Source organism: Pungitius pungitius, chromosome 17, assembly GCF_949316345.1.
Source record: "Pungitius pungitius chromosome 17, fPunPun2.1, whole genome shotgun sequence".
Lineage (NCBI taxonomy): Eukaryota > Metazoa > Chordata > Actinopteri > Perciformes > Gasterosteidae > Pungitius > Pungitius pungitius.
Window position 1 is genome coordinate 1,772,474 of NC_084916.1, and position 23,254 is coordinate 1,795,727.

The 23,254-nt window shown below is 42.9% G+C and overlaps 3 protein-coding genes across 3 annotated transcripts; 2 read left to right on the plus strand and 1 right to left on the minus strand.

Moving 5' to 3' along the window:
• The first annotated feature begins 381 nt into the window (after nt 1-381).
• On the plus strand, nt 382-9,414 carry cap1 (CAP, adenylate cyclase-associated protein 1 (yeast)). The gene is made up of 13 exons (XM_037474014.2): nt 382-532; nt 3,403-3,507; nt 3,831-3,931; nt 4,197-4,274; nt 4,883-5,026; nt 5,698-5,783; nt 6,244-6,349; nt 6,550-6,736; nt 6,858-7,036; nt 7,184-7,307; nt 7,556-7,638; nt 7,868-8,011; nt 8,328-9,414. The coding sequence occupies exons 2-13, from the start codon at nt 3,405-3,407 to the stop codon at nt 8,409-8,411; spliced, it is 1,419 nt and encodes a 472-aa protein (XP_037329911.1). The 5' UTR covers nt 382-532; nt 3,403-3,404; the 3' UTR covers nt 8,412-9,414.
• Nucleotides 9,409-13,844, minus strand: ppt1 (palmitoyl-protein thioesterase 1 (ceroid-lipofuscinosis, neuronal 1, infantile)). Its single transcript, XM_037474016.2, has 10 exons — nt 13,734-13,844; nt 12,771-12,893; nt 12,242-12,351; nt 11,667-11,794; nt 11,315-11,385; nt 10,765-10,867; nt 10,551-10,641; nt 10,268-10,366; nt 10,120-10,191; nt 9,409-9,783 (listed from the first exon to the last, which is right to left on the minus strand). The coding sequence occupies exons 2-10, from the start codon at nt 12,883-12,885 to the stop codon at nt 9,661-9,663; spliced, it is 912 nt and encodes a 303-aa protein (XP_037329913.1). The 5' UTR covers nt 12,886-12,893; nt 13,734-13,844; the 3' UTR covers nt 9,409-9,660.
• Nucleotides 13,813-18,400, plus strand: rragcb (Ras-related GTP binding Cb). Its single transcript, XM_037474015.2, has 7 exons — nt 13,813-14,326; nt 15,008-15,211; nt 15,290-15,489; nt 16,633-16,747; nt 16,842-16,984; nt 17,082-17,230; nt 17,595-18,400. Exons 1-7 carry the CDS (start codon nt 14,147-14,149, stop codon nt 17,735-17,737), a joined length of 1,134 nt encoding a protein of 377 aa, XP_037329912.1. The 5' UTR covers nt 13,813-14,146; the 3' UTR covers nt 17,738-18,400.
• Nucleotides 18,401-23,254: the final 4,854 nt, after the last annotated feature.

Sequence of the window (23,254 nt, forward strand, 5' to 3'; positions counted from 1 at the left end):
GGAATTGTTCTTGCCTGCAGGTTTCCGCCGTTAAGTGCATATGCTCAACACGTGACACTGGTTGAATTCTTATTTTGTGCACAGATGAGATGGAGCGACTGAAACTGCTGACAGCTTTATGCAAAGGTCTCCTCACACCAGAACCAGTACAGCCCAACCAATATGTGCAGCTACAGCCATTATGCCAACTGCACATGCCGAATGTGATACGTTTGAGGCTTTTTCTGAAGGAAAATGAATACCACACTGACATTTCTCTGCTGCATAGCCCTGTGCCACATCGTGAGGAAGGAAAAGCAGTCATTTCGTCTTTTTCTTCTACTAACATACAGCTGCCCTCCACCTCTCACACTCCTTATATGGGAAAGGAATTAGTTGCGCGAACAAGGGCGGAAACGCGGCGCGGTGACAGCTGGGTAAATTTCACCGACATACAGGAAGAAAAAAGACGAAGCCCATTTGTCTGCTGTGCAAGTCCGCACACTCCCACGGAGACATAAACGACCAAATCACTGCTCGACCAGTTTGGCAGGTGAGTGTCATGGATTTGTCGCGACGTGGGCTTTTTTTTTTTTAAATATTACGCATTTGAATGTTTCGCGTTAACGTGAAACCAAACAGCGCTGCGGCGCCTCCTCGTCCCCGCTGCATTGAATCATTGAGAAATCATTAATTGAAGTCGGTGTGATGCTAACGCACCCGGCTAGCCGAGTCGGCTGTGCTGTTACTCGCAACACACGACGCTTAACAGATGTAGTTCAATGGTAAACGTGAGAACAGACTTCAGCTAGTTGAAATATAGAAACTTGTCTTTGTTTTTTTTACTCAACGTAAAATGACACAGGGAGGGGTGTGTGTTGGTGTGTGTGTATGTATGTATGTGTGTGTGTGTGTGCGCGTGCGTGTGAGCCGAAAAACCAGGAAATGCCCTTAAAAGACAGCAGACAGTGCACAACAGGGAGGGTACAATAACTGGTTGCACTCGGAATAAGTAATGGAACATTTATTTAATTGTTAACTCTGAGCATACCGTTATTTCGGGATTTTGGCCGTTTTTTTTTAGCATTCACGTTGTGATGGTGTTGTGACATATTCTGTAAGCCCGGCGGACTGCTTCCTCATCGATGAAGCAACCGCGTCGAACAAATGGCTTTATTTTTGTGAAACGTACGTTTACTCAAACTATCAAACTGTCTGCTGATTTTTGCTTGAGGCTTGCCCTGTACGTTAGGTCAAGTGTTTTCGCTAGTGTGGGGTGGAGGAACTACACTCGGGACACCGAATTCCGCACAACACCCACCGGCCCCGCGCTGCTAGCTAGCATTAGCCGAGCTAGCATCCGAGGCCGATGGAAACCCCAGTGATCTCATTAACGTCGGCGGCTCTGAACTTGATTTGTTGGAACCACGTACTCTTCCCCAAAGCAGGATTCTTTAGAGAAATCAGAGCTCCGCCGCATACTTTCGGTCTTATCAGTCATGAAAGTATATATTAATTGTATGGTCTTGCTTTATAACATGCAAATGGACAGACCGGCTACACACAGTCTGAACGGCTGGCAGCAGAGAAACCCTCACACAGGCCTGACCTACTTCCCTGTCCTTACATGCTGATGGTGTTTTGTTCACAACGTTTGGGCCATATGGCTCCACAGCTAGGTTTACAATAAAGGTAACGGGCCTTAAGATATGTGAGGAGCTTTAATGCAGAATACGTGTATTTGCATCTTGAGGGCTCTAGAAAGGGATGAAGGATTGACTGACTTTGTTCAGTCAGTCCAAACAGAGTTTAAACTACCTTGCAAATCTAGTATAGCTTTGTTGGCGTATCACATTTAATTTTCCTTAAATGGAGCTTTTAAAAAGGCTGTTGTACTTCCATGTGCCTTCTTGTTGAATCTAAGGAAAATGTTATGAAAGACAGGATTCCCTGACATAAAATATATCAGCCCCTGGTGTCTCTGGAAAGTTGTTTTTTGACTGTGGAGTTTCCTCGATTGTCAGTACTTTTCTTGAGCATACGCAGACACATTATTTTACAGAGGGTTTAAAAAAATGTCCGCTTCTGAACTGGGGAAAGGTCGTTTGTCATTAAAGTTTATCATATGCAAAACATTTTCACAAGGTGCTTTAAATACATTTTAGGTTCTTGTTTTTACTCCCTCGTCTACTTGCAAGGGCCGTTTCCTTCCTGTATTGCTTATGAGTCATTCGCCGCTGACATGAGGAAATATAACTGATACCTGCAGGTATACATTTTTTACTGTAGTAATGTTATGGGTCCTGCTTTGATCTAATTTTATTTCAAATACCTTTTATAGAAATTAAAATACAGTATCGTCTGAATGTATGAGGCAGAAAAAGGGAAGTTGAGACATTTAGTAACTGACTCATCTGCTGTAAGAGCAGTACTTACTTGCTATCTTGAGTTCTTCTTTCTGTTTTTACGATGTGACAAGGTATCGCCATTACTCCAGTCAAGCTTTTAGCTTTTATTAATATAAGTAACCATACTTTTGGGAACTATCCCCAACACACAATCAACACACACATCTTTTTTTCAGTCAAATCCAGAGCAATCTGATCCAAGTAAACAAGGCTGAGGCATGTATTTTTTTTTTTTTCTATGAACATATGTAAAATCAGCATTCTTCTTCTTGCGGTAAAATAATCCTTCCATTAGATCTAGGAAAGAGTCTCCAGCTGCATTGTCGATCACAACCAAAAGCGTTAAGCGCCCTTTTGGTCAGTATTACTATAGATTCTGTTCAGTCCCCCTGGATGGAAAGTGACACTTGCGGCAGGTTTTGCTCCCGTGGGCTCATTAGTAAGAGTGGTCAGTTTGCCCCAATTACACATCGGCCAGGTTTAAATACCAGAAACTGGAGGCACCGTCCATCGTGCAGGCAGCGTCGGGTTACAGCCAGCTTATGTGGCTCTTACTGCGTGTGTTTGTGCAAGTGCAGGATTATGCTGAACCTGGATGGAAGATGGTTGTAAAACAAAAGCATCTGCAAAGGACATAGTTGGCCAACGGGCCAGGCCTCTCTGAGGACAGTCGGCAGTGACTTGCAATCTTCATACCGTAGCATGTCCTGACCTGCTTACCAACACACCCTTTTGACTTTGTTGTTACTCGACTACCTTCAAGGTGCAATGGTCTCTGACCTCTCCTTACTCACTACTGATATTGATGAATGGATTCTACTTATAAGAGTAAAGCTGCCTTTATTCCCAGGGAGCGAACGTGAAACGGTTCTTGCTTCAGTAAAAGTCTGCCAGTGAGCTCGGTGAAGGAAGGTCATAAAGCTGTTTGCATGTCGAGACGTTCACTCAAGCATGGGAACATTTTTTTTCTCCATTTAAATATTTAATGTCCTAATATGTGTTCTTAAATATACAGGTATGGCTGACTTGGCGAGTCTGGTGCAGCGGCTGGAGGTGGCGGTGAGTCGTCTGGAGAACGTGTCAGGATCTGGAGGCAGCGGTGGAGATTCTGCTGGGGGAGGTAAATGAGAAACCGTCAATATTATAGGATTAATCACATTTCTTTTATGATTAAGATGTGTGCTGAATGTGTCTCTGAGTGAGCCATGATTCACCGATATAATGTATTCACATGTAAATACCAATGCTGAGCCTAGAGGGAGCTTTGAGGCTTTTATACTTTTCAGTTTAGAAATCAAATCAACACGTTCATTCAACTCACATTTTTGCAGCCACAGCCTACTCGCACTATTTTTTTGTTAATTTCCTTTTGAACCAGTTGTTTTATTTTACAGTATGATAGTCTTACCATATGTTTTTAATTGGGGTTTTTCTTCTCTGTAGCTGCATCGGTGTTCGTGGAGGCCTTTGACGTGATTGTCAGCGGCCCTGTGGCCGAGTACCTCTCCCTAAGCCAGAAGATCGGTGGTGATGTCCAGAAACATGTAAGTTGCAGTCAAATGGATCCAGTTAGGGGTTATCCAGACCAGAACATTAACATGCATATTGTAAATACCAACTTAAATACATGAGGTTGTTCACTGCCAGTCCCAAAGGACCTTCCAACTGTTGACGTGTCATCGCAACTCAATTTTTGAATGTTATTTGAACGTTTTGCTTACTTTCTGGTTAAAAGGGTGACAAGCATGCAAAAACAGCAGAATGACTCATTCAGTTCTGACATCAGGAGCTCTCCCTCTTCTCTTCCAGGCGGACATGATGAAGCTGGCTTTCAACAGTCAGAGACAGCTCCTCGTAATCGCCTCCTCCTCCCAGAAGCCCTCTGATGTGAGTCAAACACGTGCAGTAATTGCTTAGTTGTTTGATTGTCGTATATGACTAAACAGCATTGATTAATCAATATCAAAGGCTCATTATGGTCAAATCGTTTAGCCTGCAGCCCCTTCACTCTGTCGTGGTGTCGATTCTCTTTGTTTAGATCCATTTATTTCCACATGTGTTGCATGTAGAGGAATTTGCAGTTGAGTTGCAGTCTTAAAAAGAAATATAAGGATTTTAATACCTACAATAACCATGTAAGTTTTCACCAAATCATTCCTTAATTAGAGTGAGGATCCCAACTGTGGATCAATGGAGTTGTTAAACATTGGGGTTGACTTTGCTTGATATGTTTCTAAAAAGTAGAATATTTAGTCTTTGAACTTTTCCCCCAATCTTTTTGGATAAATAAAAAAATAATAATCTTATACGATCTAATAAAAAGCAGCCCAGGTTAACCAACCACAGTTCTTTTGGTCATGGTCCTTTTAATTTGTGACCAGCTAACAAACACACAAACTCACCAGATTGAAAGATAACTGTTCTCTGAACTTAAACTTATCGATCTTGAGTATTGCATACTTTTATAACCGTGGAACTTTCCCTCTCCTGTTCAGGCAGTTTTGACGACTCTCCTGCAGCCGGTGTCCAAGGCCATCCAGCAGGTGCAGGCCTTCCGCGAGCAGAACCGCACCTCGCCGCTGTTCAACCACCTTTCTGCTGTGAGCGAGAGCGTGCCGGCCCTCGGATGGGTCGCCATGGTGAGACTTGGGATGGCAGCTGTTAACAGGCCGGAGGGGAAGCTTTTTGCATCTGCTGTTTGTTTGGCAAAGGTCTGAGAGGGTAGAATGGCTGGAAACAAGCGGCTCTTTGGATTCAGTCGTCACACTGTGGTGAGCGACAGTTTCTTGGCTGAATTGTGGCAGCCAGCAACAGAGTTTCACTTTCACAGTTTAGGTGGTTAACTTTTTTTTTTTACTTCTTATTCTTTTGAATAATCAGGTTTTCAAATACATATTATGCATTTATTCTTTGAAGTTGAGAAGATAAATACCATTCATTGTTGTATGCTTAATATGAGGCCGGGTTCAGAAGCTGCTTAGTATACTGTATACAGACGGGAAACGGCTCTGTCCAACCGAAACAAAAACATATTTGATTGAGTATAAGCAACTCTCTCACTTTAACAGAGCTCAGCTGGCTGTTTCCCCATCTTTCAGTCTTTATGCCAACAGTCCTTTGGCTCTAGTCATATTTAGCATGCAGACCGTCCTCCAATTCATTTCCAAACTCCAAGTTCAATGGAAGTGGGCATATTTGCCAAAGTATTTTTTTTTTTATTTGGGAAAACAGGGCGGGCTTTTCGCTCCCTTTTTAAATTTAATCTCAGTTCAGATGTCAGAGGTGTTAACCTTATTTTCCTTTGTCCCAGGCTCCTAAGCCATGCCCCTATGTTAAAGAGATGCAGGATGCTGCCATGTTCTACACCAACCGTGTGCTCAAGGACTTCAAGGAAAAGTAAGTCAAGCCGATTGTTCTGCAGATAAGCTGGCTTCATTTATTTCATGCATACAATTTTGTTCCAACACAATTTGAAAGCAGACTAGAGGTATTCTCAAACAAACGTAAAGAACGTTTATATACAAACAGCATTATGCTCAACCACCTTCCACCAGGCTCCTTGTTTCTGCTTAAGATCAGTTCTATGGAGTCGTCCCTGGCACCTGGCACATGCTACTGCCAGACTCCCTGCATTTTGACCTCAGAGCTTTTGTTGTAACAGTTTGTTAGAGTCAAGTTAAAACGTCAAAGTTAGATTACAAGTGTCCAGTTTATTATGCTGAACAGTTACACAAACTGTTTTTATTAAAACGTGTCCATGAGCTCTCTGTGGAGTCTAATTCTGAATACAATCACAAGGCATGGCTTTGACCGCTTTTACACTGATATCGCAATGGCTATTGTCTCTCCCTCCCAGGGACAAGATGCATTTGGACTGGGTGAAGGCCTACGTCTCCATCTGGACTGAGCTGCAAAACTACGTCAAGCAGCACCACACTACCGGGCTGACCTGGAGCAAGAGCGTGAGTCCAAGATAAATCCTCAAAAGAACCAAACATAATAAACCAACACTTTTCAGAGGACATCATTCTATTATTCATTCTCATGTTTCCAAGTGAAACATTTTTTCTCTCTTTCACTTGCTGATTATTTCTTTTGATTGTCCATTGAATGATGTGCTGTGACATTAGATGCAGCCTTTCTAATGTTCTGTCCACCTCAGGGTCCCATAGCGTCAGCCTCTGCAGCTGCCCCCAAGGCTCCTGCAGGTGGATGTCCTCCACCTCCCCCTGGACCTCCTCCACCCCCCATGGACTTGAGCGCATCGTCTGGCGGGGCTGGTGCTGGCGGCGATGACAACCGCAACGCTTTATTCGCCGCCATCAACAAGGGATCGAACATCACCAGCGGTATGTGACGAGCATCATTTATATATGTGATGCACTGCAGACTAATTCCTAACAGAGGATTTGGAGACGTGTGATACCGGAGGACTTACGTTGCGTTTCTTTCTCTCCTTGATGCGTCAAGCCCTGAAGCATGTGAGCGACGACCAGAAGACTCACAAGAATCCTACACTGAGGAGTACTGCTCCAATACGTACTGGGCCAAAACCGTTCGCCTCACCCACCCCCCGACCTGCTGCGGCCGCCGCCGTGAGCCCCAAGCTGCCCCCCGTGTTCGAGCTGGATGGGAAGAAGTGGAAAGTGGTAAGTTGTTGGTTCACTCTCCCTTACAGGAATGTGTTTTTGTTTATGCAGCAGGCTGTCAGACCGAATTGTTGATCGCCTTTTAATCATGAACTCATTTGTATTTATTTGCCTTCATTTGTTTCTCCCTCTTCTCGCCGTCTGCAGGAGAACCAGGAGGATGCGCAGAGCCTGGTGATAGAAAACACTGAGCTGAAACAAGTGGTTTATGCTTACAAGTGTAACAAGAGCTGCCTGCAAGTCAAGAACAAAATCAACTCCATCATAATAGGTAAGAACAAAATGTAAGAGTTGAAGCTAAATACACATAATAACCAATTACACATTTTGGAACGGTTTTGTTTTTTAGGAAGTTTTCATCTGGCTCATTTTTAGCTTAAATTCCCAAAATAATTAACACAATTCATTGCTAAAAAGGCCAGCGTGACAGGTCGTATTCATTCATCAAAAAGCAACGTTGGTTAAGTATCACATTGATGCCTGACTTCTAAACATGTTTTTCTTTATTTCCTCCTTCAGACAACTGTAAGAAAATGGGCCTGGTGTTTGATGATGTTGTGGGCATCGTAGAGATCATCAACTGCAGGGATATCAAGATCCAGGTGTGTGCAGTGTAACAGCAAAGTAGAGTCCTCTCTGGCACACTTGTTCAGCAGGCTGTATTTATTTTAGCTAAATATTGATATATTTCCACCATTTTGTATTTAAGTGGTTGCATGCAGCTCAGTTTTTGGCCGCAATGGAAAGAAATGTGTGTCTGAATACGTTGTTTACCAACATGCCGTTAAAAAGCAGCTATAACGTTCCACTGTTTTCCTTTTTTGGATCCAGGTCATGGGTAAGGTCCCAACAATCTCCATCAACAAGACTGACGGCTGCCATGTCTACCTGAGCAAAGACTCGCTGAGCTGTGAGATTGTCAGTGCCAAGAGCTCGGAGATGAACGTCCTGGTGCCCGACAAAGATGGAGAATTTGTGAGTACCCTTTCAGGAGGGAAGTTAGAGGGATGAGTTTTGCGAGTCTAGATTTTTTGTTATTGCCCACAAAAAAAAGACCAAAAGCAACAAGGAATTAATTGACTTTGTAACCAAAGCCTAATGTATACGATATATAAATCCTCAGTGCTTTTATGAACCATACAGGTGACATTCCTTTGTCCAACTAAGAGGATATTTTGGCAATTTTCATGAGCATTGTTTGAGAAAGTAGAATCTCTGCAGCTGTGTCCTTGGTGTAGCCAAAGGAAATGTATACCATGGATCTCAACAGGACTTCTCTCCCATCTCTTAGACGGAGTTCCCTGTTCCTGAGCAGTTCAAGACCGTCTGGGACGGCAAGAAGCTCGTTACCACGTCAACGGAGATCGCCGGATAGACGCGGGCATGGCCACCCTGTCCTCTATACCACCACCACCCCTTTTTTAGCAAACGCCTTCCTGACTGATTGACCACATGTGTTAGACCGCCCTCCTTTTCATCAGCCAATCACACCTTAAGCTGTCCCCTTCCATCAGCCAATGAGAGGACTGCTCACTTTTATCTAGAGCAAAATCCTTCAGCCAATCAGCAGGGAGCGGCTTGTCACTCAAATATTATTTTTTTCCTGAGCCAGGGAGCACTTTGCAAAAATATTCATAGTGTACAATATTCCGTATCTATCTGGATATCGCTAAGCTAAATTTAACATGTAGAATAGCCAACCTGAGAACGGACGTATTGATTGCTCTACTATCAGGATGCTTCAGGCTTTGTTTCTCTCCTGGTCAGGAGGGGCTGGTAGGTTTCTGTTCCACTATGTGCAATTCACTGTTGAAGCACTTGTCAAACAAAGAGGATAATGGCATCCATAACACCTCCGCTGATGATGACTATAATAATATTAACATTCGTAGTGGATAATGAAGTCTGCACTCTCAGAGCACATAAATAGGATTAAAAACAAGTTTTGTGCAGATCATGAAACACCATCTAGTCGACGTTGGAACAGTTAGTGGCATAAAGATGATCATTCCCTGTGCTTTCCCTTTAACCCGCACATAGGACATTCTCGAGTATTAAACATTCCATAAAGGAAGGGGCATGTAAGAAAATGTTTGCGAAAAGAGCACAGATGTTGATAAGTGGAAGACTGAAAGAAAAAAAAAAGCATCATGCCACCTCAGTCTGTAGCTGGGAAAATCTGCATTTCTCAATAGATATTACCAAATAGCCATCGACATCTCTCCACTCGCTCATTCTCTCGTTATCTTCAGCTCTTAATGCTCTTCGCTGAATTTTCTATTCTCTTTTTCATTGTTTTCTCTTAATTCTTTTTGGGTCCAAAAGCATTCAGCTCATTAGTACTGGAGACTTCATTAAAAAAGGTTGCAATAAACAGTCTCTTTGCCTTTATTGGATTACAGTGTAATGTGTACAGATGCTTTTTATTAAAACAAAAACACGTGACCTTATCAAAACACCTAAAGAAAATAGCATGGTTAGACATCCACATGCCACAAGCAATCCGTGCAAAAGGAATGCATGATGGGATTTCTGCACCCTCCCAGTTAAGCGTTTATTAGCTGGAATTATACTGCTCTCGAAACCATTTTTTGTTGTTGTCTGATTTGACAATTTTAGGTGTTTTAGTGCAAATAAGGCAGCAGGTTTGCAGTGAACCACTCTCTTGTGAACTGCAGGTGGTCCCCTTCGGATGAAAGAAAAGCCAACTTTCCCACTTTGTCCATCGCTGCCAGTCCCAGGCGGTCCTGTGTGACGAGACACGACATTCAGGTTCACGCCCAGTCTACAGGTGGTGCTGCTACACCCGGTTAGCTATCAGACCTTTAACAGCAAAGATTTATAGAGTATATACACACAGTAGTTCAATCAGCCTCCACCGTTACCAGCTGCAACATTAAAGTGATGCGCACACTAATGCCAATGTGAATTACACATCTTATAAAATGATATAGGATGTGGCATTCTGCTTTAAGTGCACTTGCATTAGAGCCTTTTGACACCACAGCATATGAGTACTAAAGTACTTCTTCCACCACTGCAATCCTCATGCTAATTCCTCATTAGACTATAAACCCTCTTACCTCTTTGTAGAGCACGCTCTCTTGCAGAGTTTCAGTCTCTTTGGCCTGGCCGGTTTTCAGGAAGCCAAACCACTACAGCAAGAGAAATAAAATCATGACAAGACTCTGGATATTCGTGTAACAACAGGTCTGTGAGTTTGTGTTGTACCTCTGTATCGACAGGATCCACTACAGAATCCTGCAGGAACTTGACCATGACAAACTTTTCCAACAATTGAAGATTCTTCCTGTACGTTTCATTTACAGCCTTCAAAAAAAAAAGTATTACAATATTATACATATTTTAAATGATTCAGACTACTATAATATGTATGTATCCTGTAATGTATGAGCTGGAAAATGAGAAGTTATATCCCCTTTAAAGCAAGCGTTCAAGACCACACATTAGCAAGCTAACTAGTGAGTCGTGCATCGATGCAGCGCGTAATCACCCTCTCCTGGTTGATGTCGGCCAGGAAGAGGCTGTGCTTCATGTACAGGTCCTCGTTTAAGGGGTCGTGCCAGTACTGGGCCTGCACCAGGCTGGTGAACAACACAAGCACAACATCCAGTCGGTGTGCGCAGCGGTGACAACAGCCGCACAATATCAAGGCTACTAAACACATCTGCATCAATGGTTTGGAGGAAGGAAAGGAAGCAACGCACTGTTTTTGAACCAAGTCGGTGTAAGCTCCGTTGTTGAGAGCTTTGCGTATCATGTCACAGATGTGGGAGCTTTCTCCGGGGCACTTCGGCAGCCCGTACACTCCTGAGCATTCAAAAAAAACAAAAACAAAAACACATTGTCACAGTTTGTAATGATTTTTTTGTTATCACACCGTACAACAAGTTCCAGAAAAAGACTAAAATCTCCCGCTCTTTACATGACAATGCTTGGTTAAAGTGGGCATTTCAATGCTCATTCTGTTCCATGTGAAGGGAAAGAAACTAGTCACAGATGTACAGTTGCATTTCCGAAAAGGATGTCAGTTGAGCACATTAGTTTTTCCACATACGTTGTTCATGTGAGAGTGAATATCCCACTGTCGTGGATTAACACACATACTACTCTGGTGAGTATTTGTGGCAGCATGACGTGGAATTAAAACTGAACTGCAGTGCCCACATTCACGATGATAAAGTAACATGTCATCCAGTGCAACACTGAGGCCCATTGATGGGTTTTTAATCGTGTTTCGGTTTTCTATAACGTAACCTTGGTGCTGGCCCCCGACGGAGATGAGGTTTTTCATTGGCGGGGAGGGACAGCGCTGAGCCACAGCTCTTCTGTGGAAGGAGGGAACAGGAAAAATCAACGCATGCTTCCTCATTCTTGTCAGGAGACATTATTGGGACAACAAGCTCAAACAGAGGGCCGCACCTGAGAACTAAGCACAGGACTCGCAGCTCAGCAGCTCATGTTCTCTGAGACATGACAAGACTTTTTGAAAGTGTTTCATTCCCTTTGCAGGAAAATCAGCCAAGAAGGGAAACTACACAAGCACAGAATTGCTCTAATTTCTACCATATAATAAAACCATTCAGTGTCCACAACAGTAGTTACATACAGAAATTGTCCCCCTTGGGAGAAGCCCATGGCGTTGTATCCTCCCTTCAACTTTGGGTCTTGGGCCAGCTGACTGCAGACCATGGACACCTGCTCATTCACATCCATGAAAAAGCTATTTTCTGCGTCCTGCAGAAGGAGGGACATGAAACGCTCAAAGCATGACAGGCAGATTAACAGAAGTAAAAGGAAGCACCGTCCTCAAGGAGAAGAAGCTGAGAGATGAAGTCACGGTGTTAAGAGGGATCAAAGCAGAGTCGTGCTGGTTTACTATGAATATTAACACTGAGAAACGACATAGTTGTAAAAGAGCAACTTCCCTGATGTAACTTGTGCCACCGGCACTGCAAACATCACACAAAAGGAATCCTTCCACGTCATGTGGACGACTGTTTGATTGGCTAAACGTGTCAACATGTCGTATTTCTACACTTATACGCTGTGCTTTTTTTTATTGGATCACTGTTGAGTTTTAGATGTGCAAGCATGATAAAAATAGAGCAGATCCTATTTCATCCAGCAAAGTAAACATTTTGGAAGTGGAGACAAATGAACAGTGTCGCCGGATAGAAGTACCTGAACGACGTTCTTCCCGATCATCAGCGAGATCACGTAGATGCCAGAGATCTCCTCCTCAATCATCTTCTTCATGGCCCCCATGCTGAGTGGGTTACAACAGCTGTCGCCTGGGGGACACACAAACATTTACTGAAGTGGGGAGTAAAACGTTAAACTTGACTCACTACAATGCTGATGTATGTTGATTTATTGAAACAAAGGAAATACATTGAACAACGGCAGTCTTCTCAAAAGCCTATCTGCATAATCACCGGCTATTGTTCTGAAATGCGTTGCTTATATTAACACCTGCTAAACATATAAAACAACGGCAACTAGTTGTTGAAGGGGAAGAGAAAGTGCTTGGTTTTTTCCACTTCCTTGAATGTTTTAACATAAAACAACTATGAAACAAAAAAAAGATAAAATGTACGTCCCGACTATTGGGTGAAGTAAATGTGCTTACCGTGAAAGAAGTTAGAGGGTGAAATAAATATAGTTATATTCCTAAAGGGTTTTTATTTGTAGAAGGACGGGTTAAACTTACCCATCCCATGCCACAGCACCAATGGTACGGTCCCATTGTTAGGGTTATAAACTGGGCTGCCAGCAACCAGCAGCAGTGGAGAAGCCAGGAGGAAACACAGGAGGGCTGCTGTCATCCTGGGTCCTGACACACACACACACACACACAGGGCACATTGTTGTGTTGTGAAATACAGAATTATCTTTTTTTCCTTCTTCACTTTGTACTTTTTAAAATTAATTTAACTCTGCAAGACTTGAACAATTAGAGCATTTACAGATTAAGTCAATCCTACTTAACCAGGTGGATTGTGGCTTATTTTTTATCAATGTTTTGTAACTTACATTTAAAAATGCAATGGCAAATTATAAACACTTTATACCTTGTTCACTTCACTTGCTCATCATATTATCTGCATAGATTTTAGTTATCTTTATTTTCGTCCTTGCTGCTGTAACAACCGAATTCCTCCAGTGGGCATCAATCAAAGTTATTAAGGATTATTAAACGATCAATCAACAGCGGTATTTTCTTCTGATTTTAGTTTAATGAACGTAGTTTTTGTCCTTGTATTGGTTTCTGTTTGTCTCAATAATATCGCTAGATCAATAGTTGGACGGATAAAAACAACAATGGCAGTCAGAGGGGCAGAAAGAAAGAGTCACGTGAAAAACAGCTGAATCACTTCCTCTTATCTTCGATGGCTTCAGGTCAAACTCCAAAGGGAGTCAGGCTGAAATAATGAATTATTCTACAAAATAGTGCTAGGACAAAGAGCAAGGAGGAAAGTTAGCTCAGATAAGCTAACTAATCAAGGAGGTTGACATGCAATTGATTAATTACCAGATGCATTCTGAAACAAAGCAGTGGCAGATGTATGCCAGGGATAACGTTAGAATCTAAAACTCAAACAAGTAGATAAAGCCCCACTGACATTCAAAAGAAGGACCCCGATAACGCTAAATATCTAAAAAGATTACTCACGGTTTTGTGTTCTTCCTGCTTCTGTTGCGTTGGAGTGTCATGTGACAATGCTTTGAGCGGGCAGCCAATCAGATTTGAGAGGAGAAAATGCCTCGCTTGTGAATCGCCTTGTTTTAGTAACGTTAATCATGTCTTTTTTCTATCCTCAATTAATTAACGTTATATCTTTTCCGATATTGTGGTTTTAACCTTTCGGTAACTTTTATATCCATTGCCGTGGGTAGACATTCTGGTCTGACGTGTTATTTTAAAGTATAAAAACCGCGGTTGCAGCTGCTGGCTAATCGGCTAGCCATGCTAGCTTGTTGTGAAAATCAACAACATTCCTGGAGGCTTTTTGTAGCCACTTAGAGAAGAGAACGAGACAAAAACAACGGTAGGCAGACACAACAGGCGTGTCGGTAACGAAAAGGATGTCCATTCAATACGAGGAGCCTGCGTTAACGGGGAGTTACGATGCGGTGGGGTCATTTCCTAAAAGTTTTGGCTACGGGGTGGAGGAGACCGACATGGAGGAGAGCTCCGCTTCAGCTGACAAACCGAGGATACTGCTGATGGGTCTGAGGCGCAGCGGCAAGTCTTCTATTCAGAAGGTAAAGCACATAAAACACACCAATACAGATGTGTCTTAAATCACAGGACTAAGAGCGCTATCACCGTTTGTAAGGTGAACCAGGAGCTAATGCTGCGGGTTCAGATCCGTGGGTTCTATTTCATTTAGAGATGTAGCTCGCTTGTCAGTTTCATATGATTCAAATGTTATTTTAAGTGGTATAGGGCAAATCTTTGTTATGCAAAACCTTCAGTCCAAAATGTCATGTAAGATTAAAAGATCCAAAAAACGTTCTAATGTAGGGAATGAAATGCTTAATGATTAATCTGCAATCTGCCTTCATTGATCTCATTGTGGTGGTTAAAATATTAGAAACACCGTATGTCCTGACAGTATTTCAAATGAATCAACGTCTCTTAATCTGAGCTTGAAATTGTTCACTCAGTCAGAATTCAGGCGTTAGTTAGCCGTACCAATGAGCTGGCAACCGACTGTAATCATGAGCAAAAGTCCTTGGCTCCTCATGATCTGTAAACGGCATAAATCGTCTCTATCCAGTTCCTACATGAAACTGCTCACAACAAGGTCTGTGGATTACCTTCAGTTATCGCTTCATGATTTCTGAAAAGAGTCAATACTGTTAAGTTTTGGTCAGACAGACATGAGATGGGGGGGTAACTGCGTTGAACTGAGGGAATAATCCTCCTGCTCCTCTGACCAGGTTGTTTTCCACAAGATGTCACCCAATGAAACGTTGTTTCTTGAGAGCACCAACAAAATCTACAAGGACGACATCTCCAGCACCTCCTTCGTCAACTTTCAGATCTGGGACTTTCCCGGCCAGGTGGACTTCTTCGACCCCTCCTTTGACAGTGAGATGATCTTCAACGGGACCGGCGCTTTGATCTTTGTCATCGATGCTCAGGTAAGATGACATTAGTTGAAACTCTGACTTTAAATGCTTCCCGTGCGGAATTACACGTGACGTTTTCCTTCTTCTCAGGATGACTACGTCGAGGCCCTCGGGCGGTTACATCTCACCATATCCAGAGCCTACAAAGTGAATCCAGACATCAACTTTGAGGTGTTCATCCATAAAGTAGACGGCCTGTCAGACGACCACAAAATAGAGACACAAAGAGACATTCATCAGAGGGCCAACGATGATCTGGCAGACGCCAGCCTGGAGAAGCTTCACCTCAGGTGAGTCTCTGACAAGTCTGCACAGGTTAGAAACATTACGTTTTAGGCAGTGTTCATTTTGGCTGCTATTTTTGATTTAGGAAATGCATATTGGTTTTAGTCCCATTTAGTCATTTTAATCCTTCTTAGTTTTAGTCACATTTATTAGCCATATTAAACTCCTTTTCTTCCCTTCTCGGACCCAGGGTTTTAGCGTTTTAGCGTTGCCATGTCTCTGTATAACGCCATGTTCCTATAATAGGATCGGAAGGTACCTTCAGATGTAGCCACCTGCCGGTGGCGACAGATCATGTGACCTACCGTTCATTATCAAAACATTGGCCAGATGACCTGTTTCAGGCTTTAGAGCAAATACAGAATCCCTCAGGGTTCATTTCTAAAGCCTCGCATTAAGACATACGTCACTTTATTTTAGACGCTGCGCTACTTGCAGGCCGCTGTGCTGTTGCCAGATCCTCAATGAAGTTAGAAAAAACATTTATGGCAAACCCATGGTCATGAAGATACTCATTTAACGTTACGTGGACTTTGCATGGCGCTAAATACCCAACCGAGATCAGCTTGTGCCGCTCTGAAGGATCCGACCACCAACCACCCAACCTGCCTTTCTGACAGGAAGCTGCCACCGACCACTTTTCGCACTCGGCGCAACTGAAAAATATTGTGACTTCGTCAACCACCAACATGTTCGTCTCGCTCGATAACGAAAGTTAGAATAGATTTAGTCATAGTTTTCGTTATGGGGAAAAAGGTTGTTTTTGGATAAAAGGAAGGAGATTGTATGTGCACCACTAAAACACTAGCCATGTGAATTAGTCGATCAGTACAGACCTACTGTACCTTTTCAAAGGAGCTAAATGTCACATTCAAAGCATATCTATGGCCTCCCACAGAGCAAACAACGGCAACAGTGTTGACCGAGCTAACCGTGTTTACCAGAGGGTGATGTGGAGCCGGGGCGATACGCTGATACAAATCAATCTGTTTCTACGAATGTTTTGAGTCAACCATATTGCAGGAAGTCTATTGGTGAAGTCCAACCTTCCAGGTGTAGCGTTGTGTTTCTGATGCATCAACGTGGTTTTGTCTTGCAGCGTTTCAGCTGAGCCCTACTGACTTAACTCTCTTACTTCTCCTCCTCAGCTTCTACCTAACCAGCATCTACGACCACTCCATATTTGAGGCCTTCAGTAAAGTCGTCCAGAAGCTCCTCCCTCAGTTACCGACGTTGGAGAACCTTTTGAACATTTTCATATCGGTATGCTCGTTTTTTTTACCTTTAATGACTGTAAAGAGCAGTCTCTGAAGTGTCTCCTTCTTGTCCCCTGATTATCGGCCTTTGTGTTTTGCAGCACTCTGGGATCGAGAAAGCCTTCCTGTTTGATGTTGTTAGCAAGATTTACATCGCCACAGACAGCTCTCCTGTGGACATGCAGTCCTACGAACTCTGCTGTGATATGATCGACGTTGTCATCGATGTCTCCTGCATTTACGGGTGAGAGGAATTCTATTTTGTGTGACTTCTTTGCACTGGTGCCATCCCTCCGATGAAAGGCTCAAAGGGGCCTCTCTGTCCTTCTGCTTGTCGGCAGGCTGATGGAGGACGGCAGCGGCTGTGCCTACGACAGCGGGTCCATGGCTATCATCAAGCTCAACAACACCACGGTGCTTTATTTGAAAGAGGTCACAAAGTTCCTCGCTCTCGTCTGCATCCTCAGAGAAGAGAGCTTTGAGAGGAAAGGTGGGTCGTTTTTTTTTCCCAAACAGTAGAGTTGGCACCGGTAGACCGGGGGTTTCGATCACACGGGACGTCCTGAATTTGTGGGTAAAGCGGGAAGCTGACAACTCAAAGTGTCTGAAGTTAAAAAAAAAGAGCAAGTTTTTCTAGTAGTACTTTACTACAGTGAAATAACAGTTACAGTGGCTGATTACAACAAATATATGTTAACAAATAAAACCTGGTGAGTTTAGAAAACATGCTGTATTATGGATTAAACAATATTGTACTTGTTGAACTTTATTTGAACTGTATTTTATGGAGCATGATCTCCTATCGCGTATGAAAGGAAATGCTTTGAATTGCTTATTTTTCGTCCTCTTTGCAGGTTTGATAGAGTACAACTTCCATTGTTTCCGGAAAGCCATCCACGAGGTGTTTGAAGTTGGCGCCCCGCCTCAAGACGTGCGCTCCTCCAGAACCCACCTGATGGGCCTGAAGTTCGGGGCGGTGAACGGCAGCGCCGTCTAAGAGGCAGCAAGCGGACCCTGAGAGCAGCGAGGCCACATAAAGGCACACGTTGCCTTACTGCGTGCAGCTGAAGGTGATTCACTTGATGGACTGAGCAGGCTATTTGTTCTTCTTTCTGCACATTTATTGCTACTGGCCAGTTACTTCTGTGTATTTACGTCAAGTTAAAGCACAAAACAAAAAGCTCCAGCTAAATGTCCACAAACTTCAATTAACAGTATGAACTTCTTACATGTCCCTGCTCATATAACTTTTAAGGTTTGGCTTTTGTAAGTGGATCTAATAGCCACTATTAGATTACATGATGTTTTTCTGTTGATAATGAATCATTTGACCAGCAGCTGGAGCTCTGCTCAGCATCCCTGTCAGACCAGTACTGTGCCAGTTATACCGTTGGAGTCCTGGTTTATTACCAGCATGTTGGCCCTCATGGAGCCTGCAAATAACCATCTGCCACATCTGATGAGCCCCGAATTCTTGTACATTGTTATGAACGTTTTGACCAGCTTTACTCCACGGGGATTCAGATTGTTGTCTTTAGTTTTGCTTTTTGATGCAAGCGATTGCTAATATTTCAGAGATTTGTAATTAATGTAAATCATTTTTTGATAAACTATGTCTACTATTTTTCTGAGTCAAACTTATAAACACTTTTGCTCATAATTTCTGTCTCGCAAGTTAAGTTGTTGTAAGATAAAGCCATAGTATTTTATACAGTTTCTTACTGTATTTCATACATACTTGGTCATCATACTAAATACTGTCATAAATGTGAGGTACAGTAGTCAAATATTACCTCTTTAGTATTTAATAATTCTACATTTCTGCCGATCATTTGTTTTATCAGTATAGTATCTCATAATTCTGAGACTGCTTCTCATAAGGTATGTATATTAACCACATGAGCATTATCTGAGACACAAGGTTGGATAAAAGTCAGTCACCAGTATATAAAGCAGCTGCTTTAAAAATTGTAAAGTATCATCCTCAATGACACAATATGTAAAAAATGTAAAATGAGCAAGATGAGCGATCTTTGAGAATGTTTGTGGCATTACTTAATTCTCTAGTAGTTGTGTAGCGGGGCTTTCATGATATACTTTCATATCGACAGGTTCAAAGAGTAAATAATGAATCACCCCACATATTTTGTTTAATATTGTGATAATAAAAGGGTTTTGAACCTGAGGTTAAATCATCCACCCACAGACCCAAAGTTGAGTGGTTGTAAGTAGCAGGTTTTACCAGCAGGTGGCAGCATATTTGCATTAAAATGTTTCGCATTGCAGGAAAACAAATTTTCCCACTCTAAATTGTGTTAAAATTCAAATAAATCAACATTCACATCAAGTCCGTCACCGTGAACTTTAGAAGATCTAAAAGAATAAACTGGTGTTGCAAATAAACTTGAATGAATGAAAAGGCTTCAGCGCTTCACGTAGTGTGGGCGACGTCCTGACTTAATGGGCTGTGGCAGGATGGAGCCTCAGATGGAGCCTCTAATCGTCCCCAGACCTGCTCCTCACCGCCGTGGAAAATACAGTTCAACGAGGGAGAAAATTATATCTTGATATTTTTTTTTCCGGGGACCCTGCAGTTTGCTCCTCGCCGCAAAAAAATGTCATGAAGCCCGAGAAAGTTCGGTGGAAACGTTCGACCCAGAAGTGGACGACCATTCTGAGAGTGTGCTTTGATGTGTGAAGGCCGCTGCAGGGACAGGAGGCCATGGACAGGAGGCCATCATCTTGTGCCAAACGTCTTCTCTTCAGGTTTGAATGGGCACTATTTGTGTGTCAGTATATACATTGTTCTTTTAGTAAAGTGAAGCTCATTCCCAGCCTGCCTGGCTACTTTCACACATCAATGTGTTTTTCTGGAACACAGCTTTTAGTGAAATCACGGCTATTTAGTTTGTTTAAATCAACTTTGTGTTTCGCACAGATTGTCCCTGTGATGGCCATAAATATTTCCACTTTAGACGCTAAAGTTGAAATATTTTAACGTTGAGATTTGTCGACAGGCTCACTGTCCAGTTCCTGTTGTCAAGTTGTTTTGAGCCCTATTTCTCCTTGTCTTATTTGTTTTAAATCCCCTTTGAGGGTTTTTACACTTACTCATTGTCACCAATGAGTAAGTGTAAAAACGCTTCCTTTTTGCTTGGTTCCATCACTTGTCAACTGTAATCTTGTGCACTGAGAACTAGCTGCTTCCAGATGACTTCCAGACATGTGCCGACGTTCCAAATATCCACAAAGAGCTAAATATCACCCGCTGTGCGGTTTATTTGTTTAATGAGCTTCAGCAACATGGAAGAGAAGTCTGTGCTTCGGAGTGTAACGTGTTCGGATGTGGGACTCCAGCTCAGAGGCGTCCTCCTCGTCTCCTGTGCTCACTGCGGCTGTCGCTCGGGGGTCAGTTTGCGGATGCAGATGGCGCCGTTTTCATTTCTAAATCTCAACGTGGGCAAGTTGCACGGTGATCTCACTCAGAGGGTGCAGGAGTAACTGAAAATCTGTTGCAACATCAAGAAAGCCAAACTTATTGAGATGGACAAAATGTCTCTATTGCATCATCAATCCTTCTGCCATGTAACGCAAGTTCTCGTCCCCCCTAAAGACCCACCCCCCCCCCCCCCCCCCATCATTCAATGTCTGCAAGTTGAAGCCTGTCTCTGTTGGTCCAATTCTCCCCCCGGACGCGTTCCATCACCTCATCTGCACAACAGTACATCGACGCGCCGGCTTTCCCTCCACTCATTGGCAGACAGTTGTTGGTACCACTGTGGCATTTCAGGGTGACGCGGCGCTCAGGGTCCCTGCACCCTCCGGATCCCATGTGCTCCTTTGCTCTGCAGTAGCACTCTCCATCACCCCCTCCATAAAGCTTTTCACTTTATTTGACCTCGTCCCTTGACTGCATGTAGGGCCTCAACCACACATCCGTTTGCCGCAGACAGCGCTGAGTCGAATTTGTCTTTTACATGAACCAAGAATGGAAAAAACGCTTTGTGAATTTGTGGCTGGTTCGGATGAGCTTGATTCACTGCGCGGTGGAGACACAAGTTCACAACAAGGCGGTGGAATCCTCTCTGAACGCAGTGGTTTTACACATGTTTACAGGAAATAACAGTTAATCCAAAGGAGTAAGTTGGACCAGTGCAGTGTGTGAGTAGCGCCTGAGCTCAAAGGCCTGTGGAAGTAGATTTGCTAACAGGTTTGTTGTAAAGAACACAGGATGATTGATTCAATAAGGTCCGGGCGTCCTTAACAGGAAATGCCTTCCAAAGGTTGTTAATCAGTCAAACGTAATTCCAGTTTTACTCGTAGTCAGAGCTGATAGCAGAGCTATTTGTGAGTGAAACACAGTTGTGAATCGAGGACTATTTCTTTTAATAGAGTGACATTGGTGACCTGTCCTGAATGTGGACATCAAGGGGATTTTACGTCATGTCAACTTGCTTTTTCATTGGAGGGAACAATATCATAAAATAAATCGCTCTTGTAGATCACAACCGACAAACCCGCTTTGTCTTAAATGGAAGTTTCAAGATGACGTCCCTCGTGTTGGATGGTCCTGTCCCCTCACATGCATTATTTTCTATGTTTATTTTGAGCGTCCTCGAAAAAAAACGGGGAGGATGAACAGGCTTCCACCCAAAAATATTTTCCATTTTCCAGCTTTGTATTAATTTCCAAAGAGCTTTGTTGGAGGACTTCTGGCTTTGTAGTATTGCTGCTCTAAAGCACATCCCGTCTCTTGGCCGCCCTCTGGTGGTTGGTCTGAGGCAGCGTCACACCTCCCTCCAGCTAGTTTTCTTCTTCAATTCCTCTTTCAAAAGACCTGATGGAAAAAAAAAGTCTCCATCAAACAGGAGTATATGTCTTACTGGAAGACACACGTCCGCTGCAACGGCAGAACTATGCGGGGTCCCTTTGTCTCTGAATGTCATCCAGGAGGCCCATAGCTCTTGGTTCAGAGGCTCCTGCTTGGTTTTCATTCCCAGTTTGTGTCGCATTAGTCTTCAACGGCGTGTCATCACTTGGTGTATTCTGTGCTTTGTTCGGGCCTCACGGCTTGTCGTTGAGGTTTGGGATCAGTATTGAAAGGATCTTTTTCATCCACCTTATCAGGAACAAAGGTTTGGACATCTGGGGATTCAGTGGCACTGCTTTTGGGGAATTGTTCCTTTCACAGCAGGGCGGTATCAATGTCTCAACACTTTACACTTGATGTGTAAAATAATTTGCATTTGATGCCATTGACACACGTGTGTTTAAACTCAACTGGAAAGTTAAGGTCCTTTGAGATCTGAGCCGTGAAAAGAATCTGGAAAAACCAGAACTCGTTGGAGAGCAAGTGCTCTTCTTTTTCTTCTTTCAGCAGTTTCATTCTCTTAGTGTTTCACACGATCAAGTAGCTGTGACCACTCTTCCTCTTTGTCACTTTAGTTTTTCTAAATCTGGCAGAACGCCAGAATCACTGCTGTTGTTTTTGTCCTATTGGTTTTTGAACTGGTGCAGCTCACTCACCAAGGTCCCTTCTAGGGTGAATTCAGGTGTATCGGGACATCGGGTCATTTGGGACAGCATAAGGAAAAAACCTTTTACTTCTTCCTTGAAAAGGCTATGGTAAAGTTAGGGGTGCTAAGACATTGCTTAGGACTAAAGTCACATGATATATAACGTTGGTGACATCACACAGGAGAAGTAAAATGCTTTTTTTCTTATGCTGTCCCAAATGACCTGATGTCCCGATATACCTGGATCCACCCTCTGTCAAAACCCTCTGTCATTACACTTAAAAGACTAATTCGATGTATTGTGAAAACAATTCATGTTCATGCTGTTTTTAAGAAGAAGCCAATGTGTTATGTTTTAGAGGCGGACCAAGTTCAACTCTGTCAACATGTTTTCTGAATGCAAACTGAGTGAGATGAAAACACTAATCTACACTAACTAATCTAAGATACAGTATGTAAATGTATACGTTGATAGCAGATTATAACAGACCACTAATTAAACCACAAACTCTTTACTCTTTTTCAATGTAGAATGTTTCCAGGATAAAGTCAAATGCCTATCTGAAGCTAACTGTATCCGGGGACATTACAGGGGTGAGTAACAGTAGTGTTTATAACACGTATAAACAGTGCAGCAAATCAGTTATAGCACTTGATGAGTTCTATACACCATTTATCACGTGTACTGCTTATGGATAACAGATTGTAGTGTGTCGGGGGGGGGGCATTTCAAACGTATAATGTTTTACTATTGTGATAATAGCTGGAGAAAATGAGAATAGCTCGTAAAAGGAGGTTATGACGAGGATTTCCATTTTGAGAGGTAATCAGGTGGTTTACAGCAGCAGGCCAGAGGTGAACTGTGTATTAAAATATTCAATTACAACCAAAAAAAACACCGAGTCCAACCTTCTTTCGGCTTGAACTCCCCACAAGGTGAAAGACAGACAGGAGGGAGTGGAGAGAGGAAAGGGGCGTAGTTTAAGGCAATGGTTTGG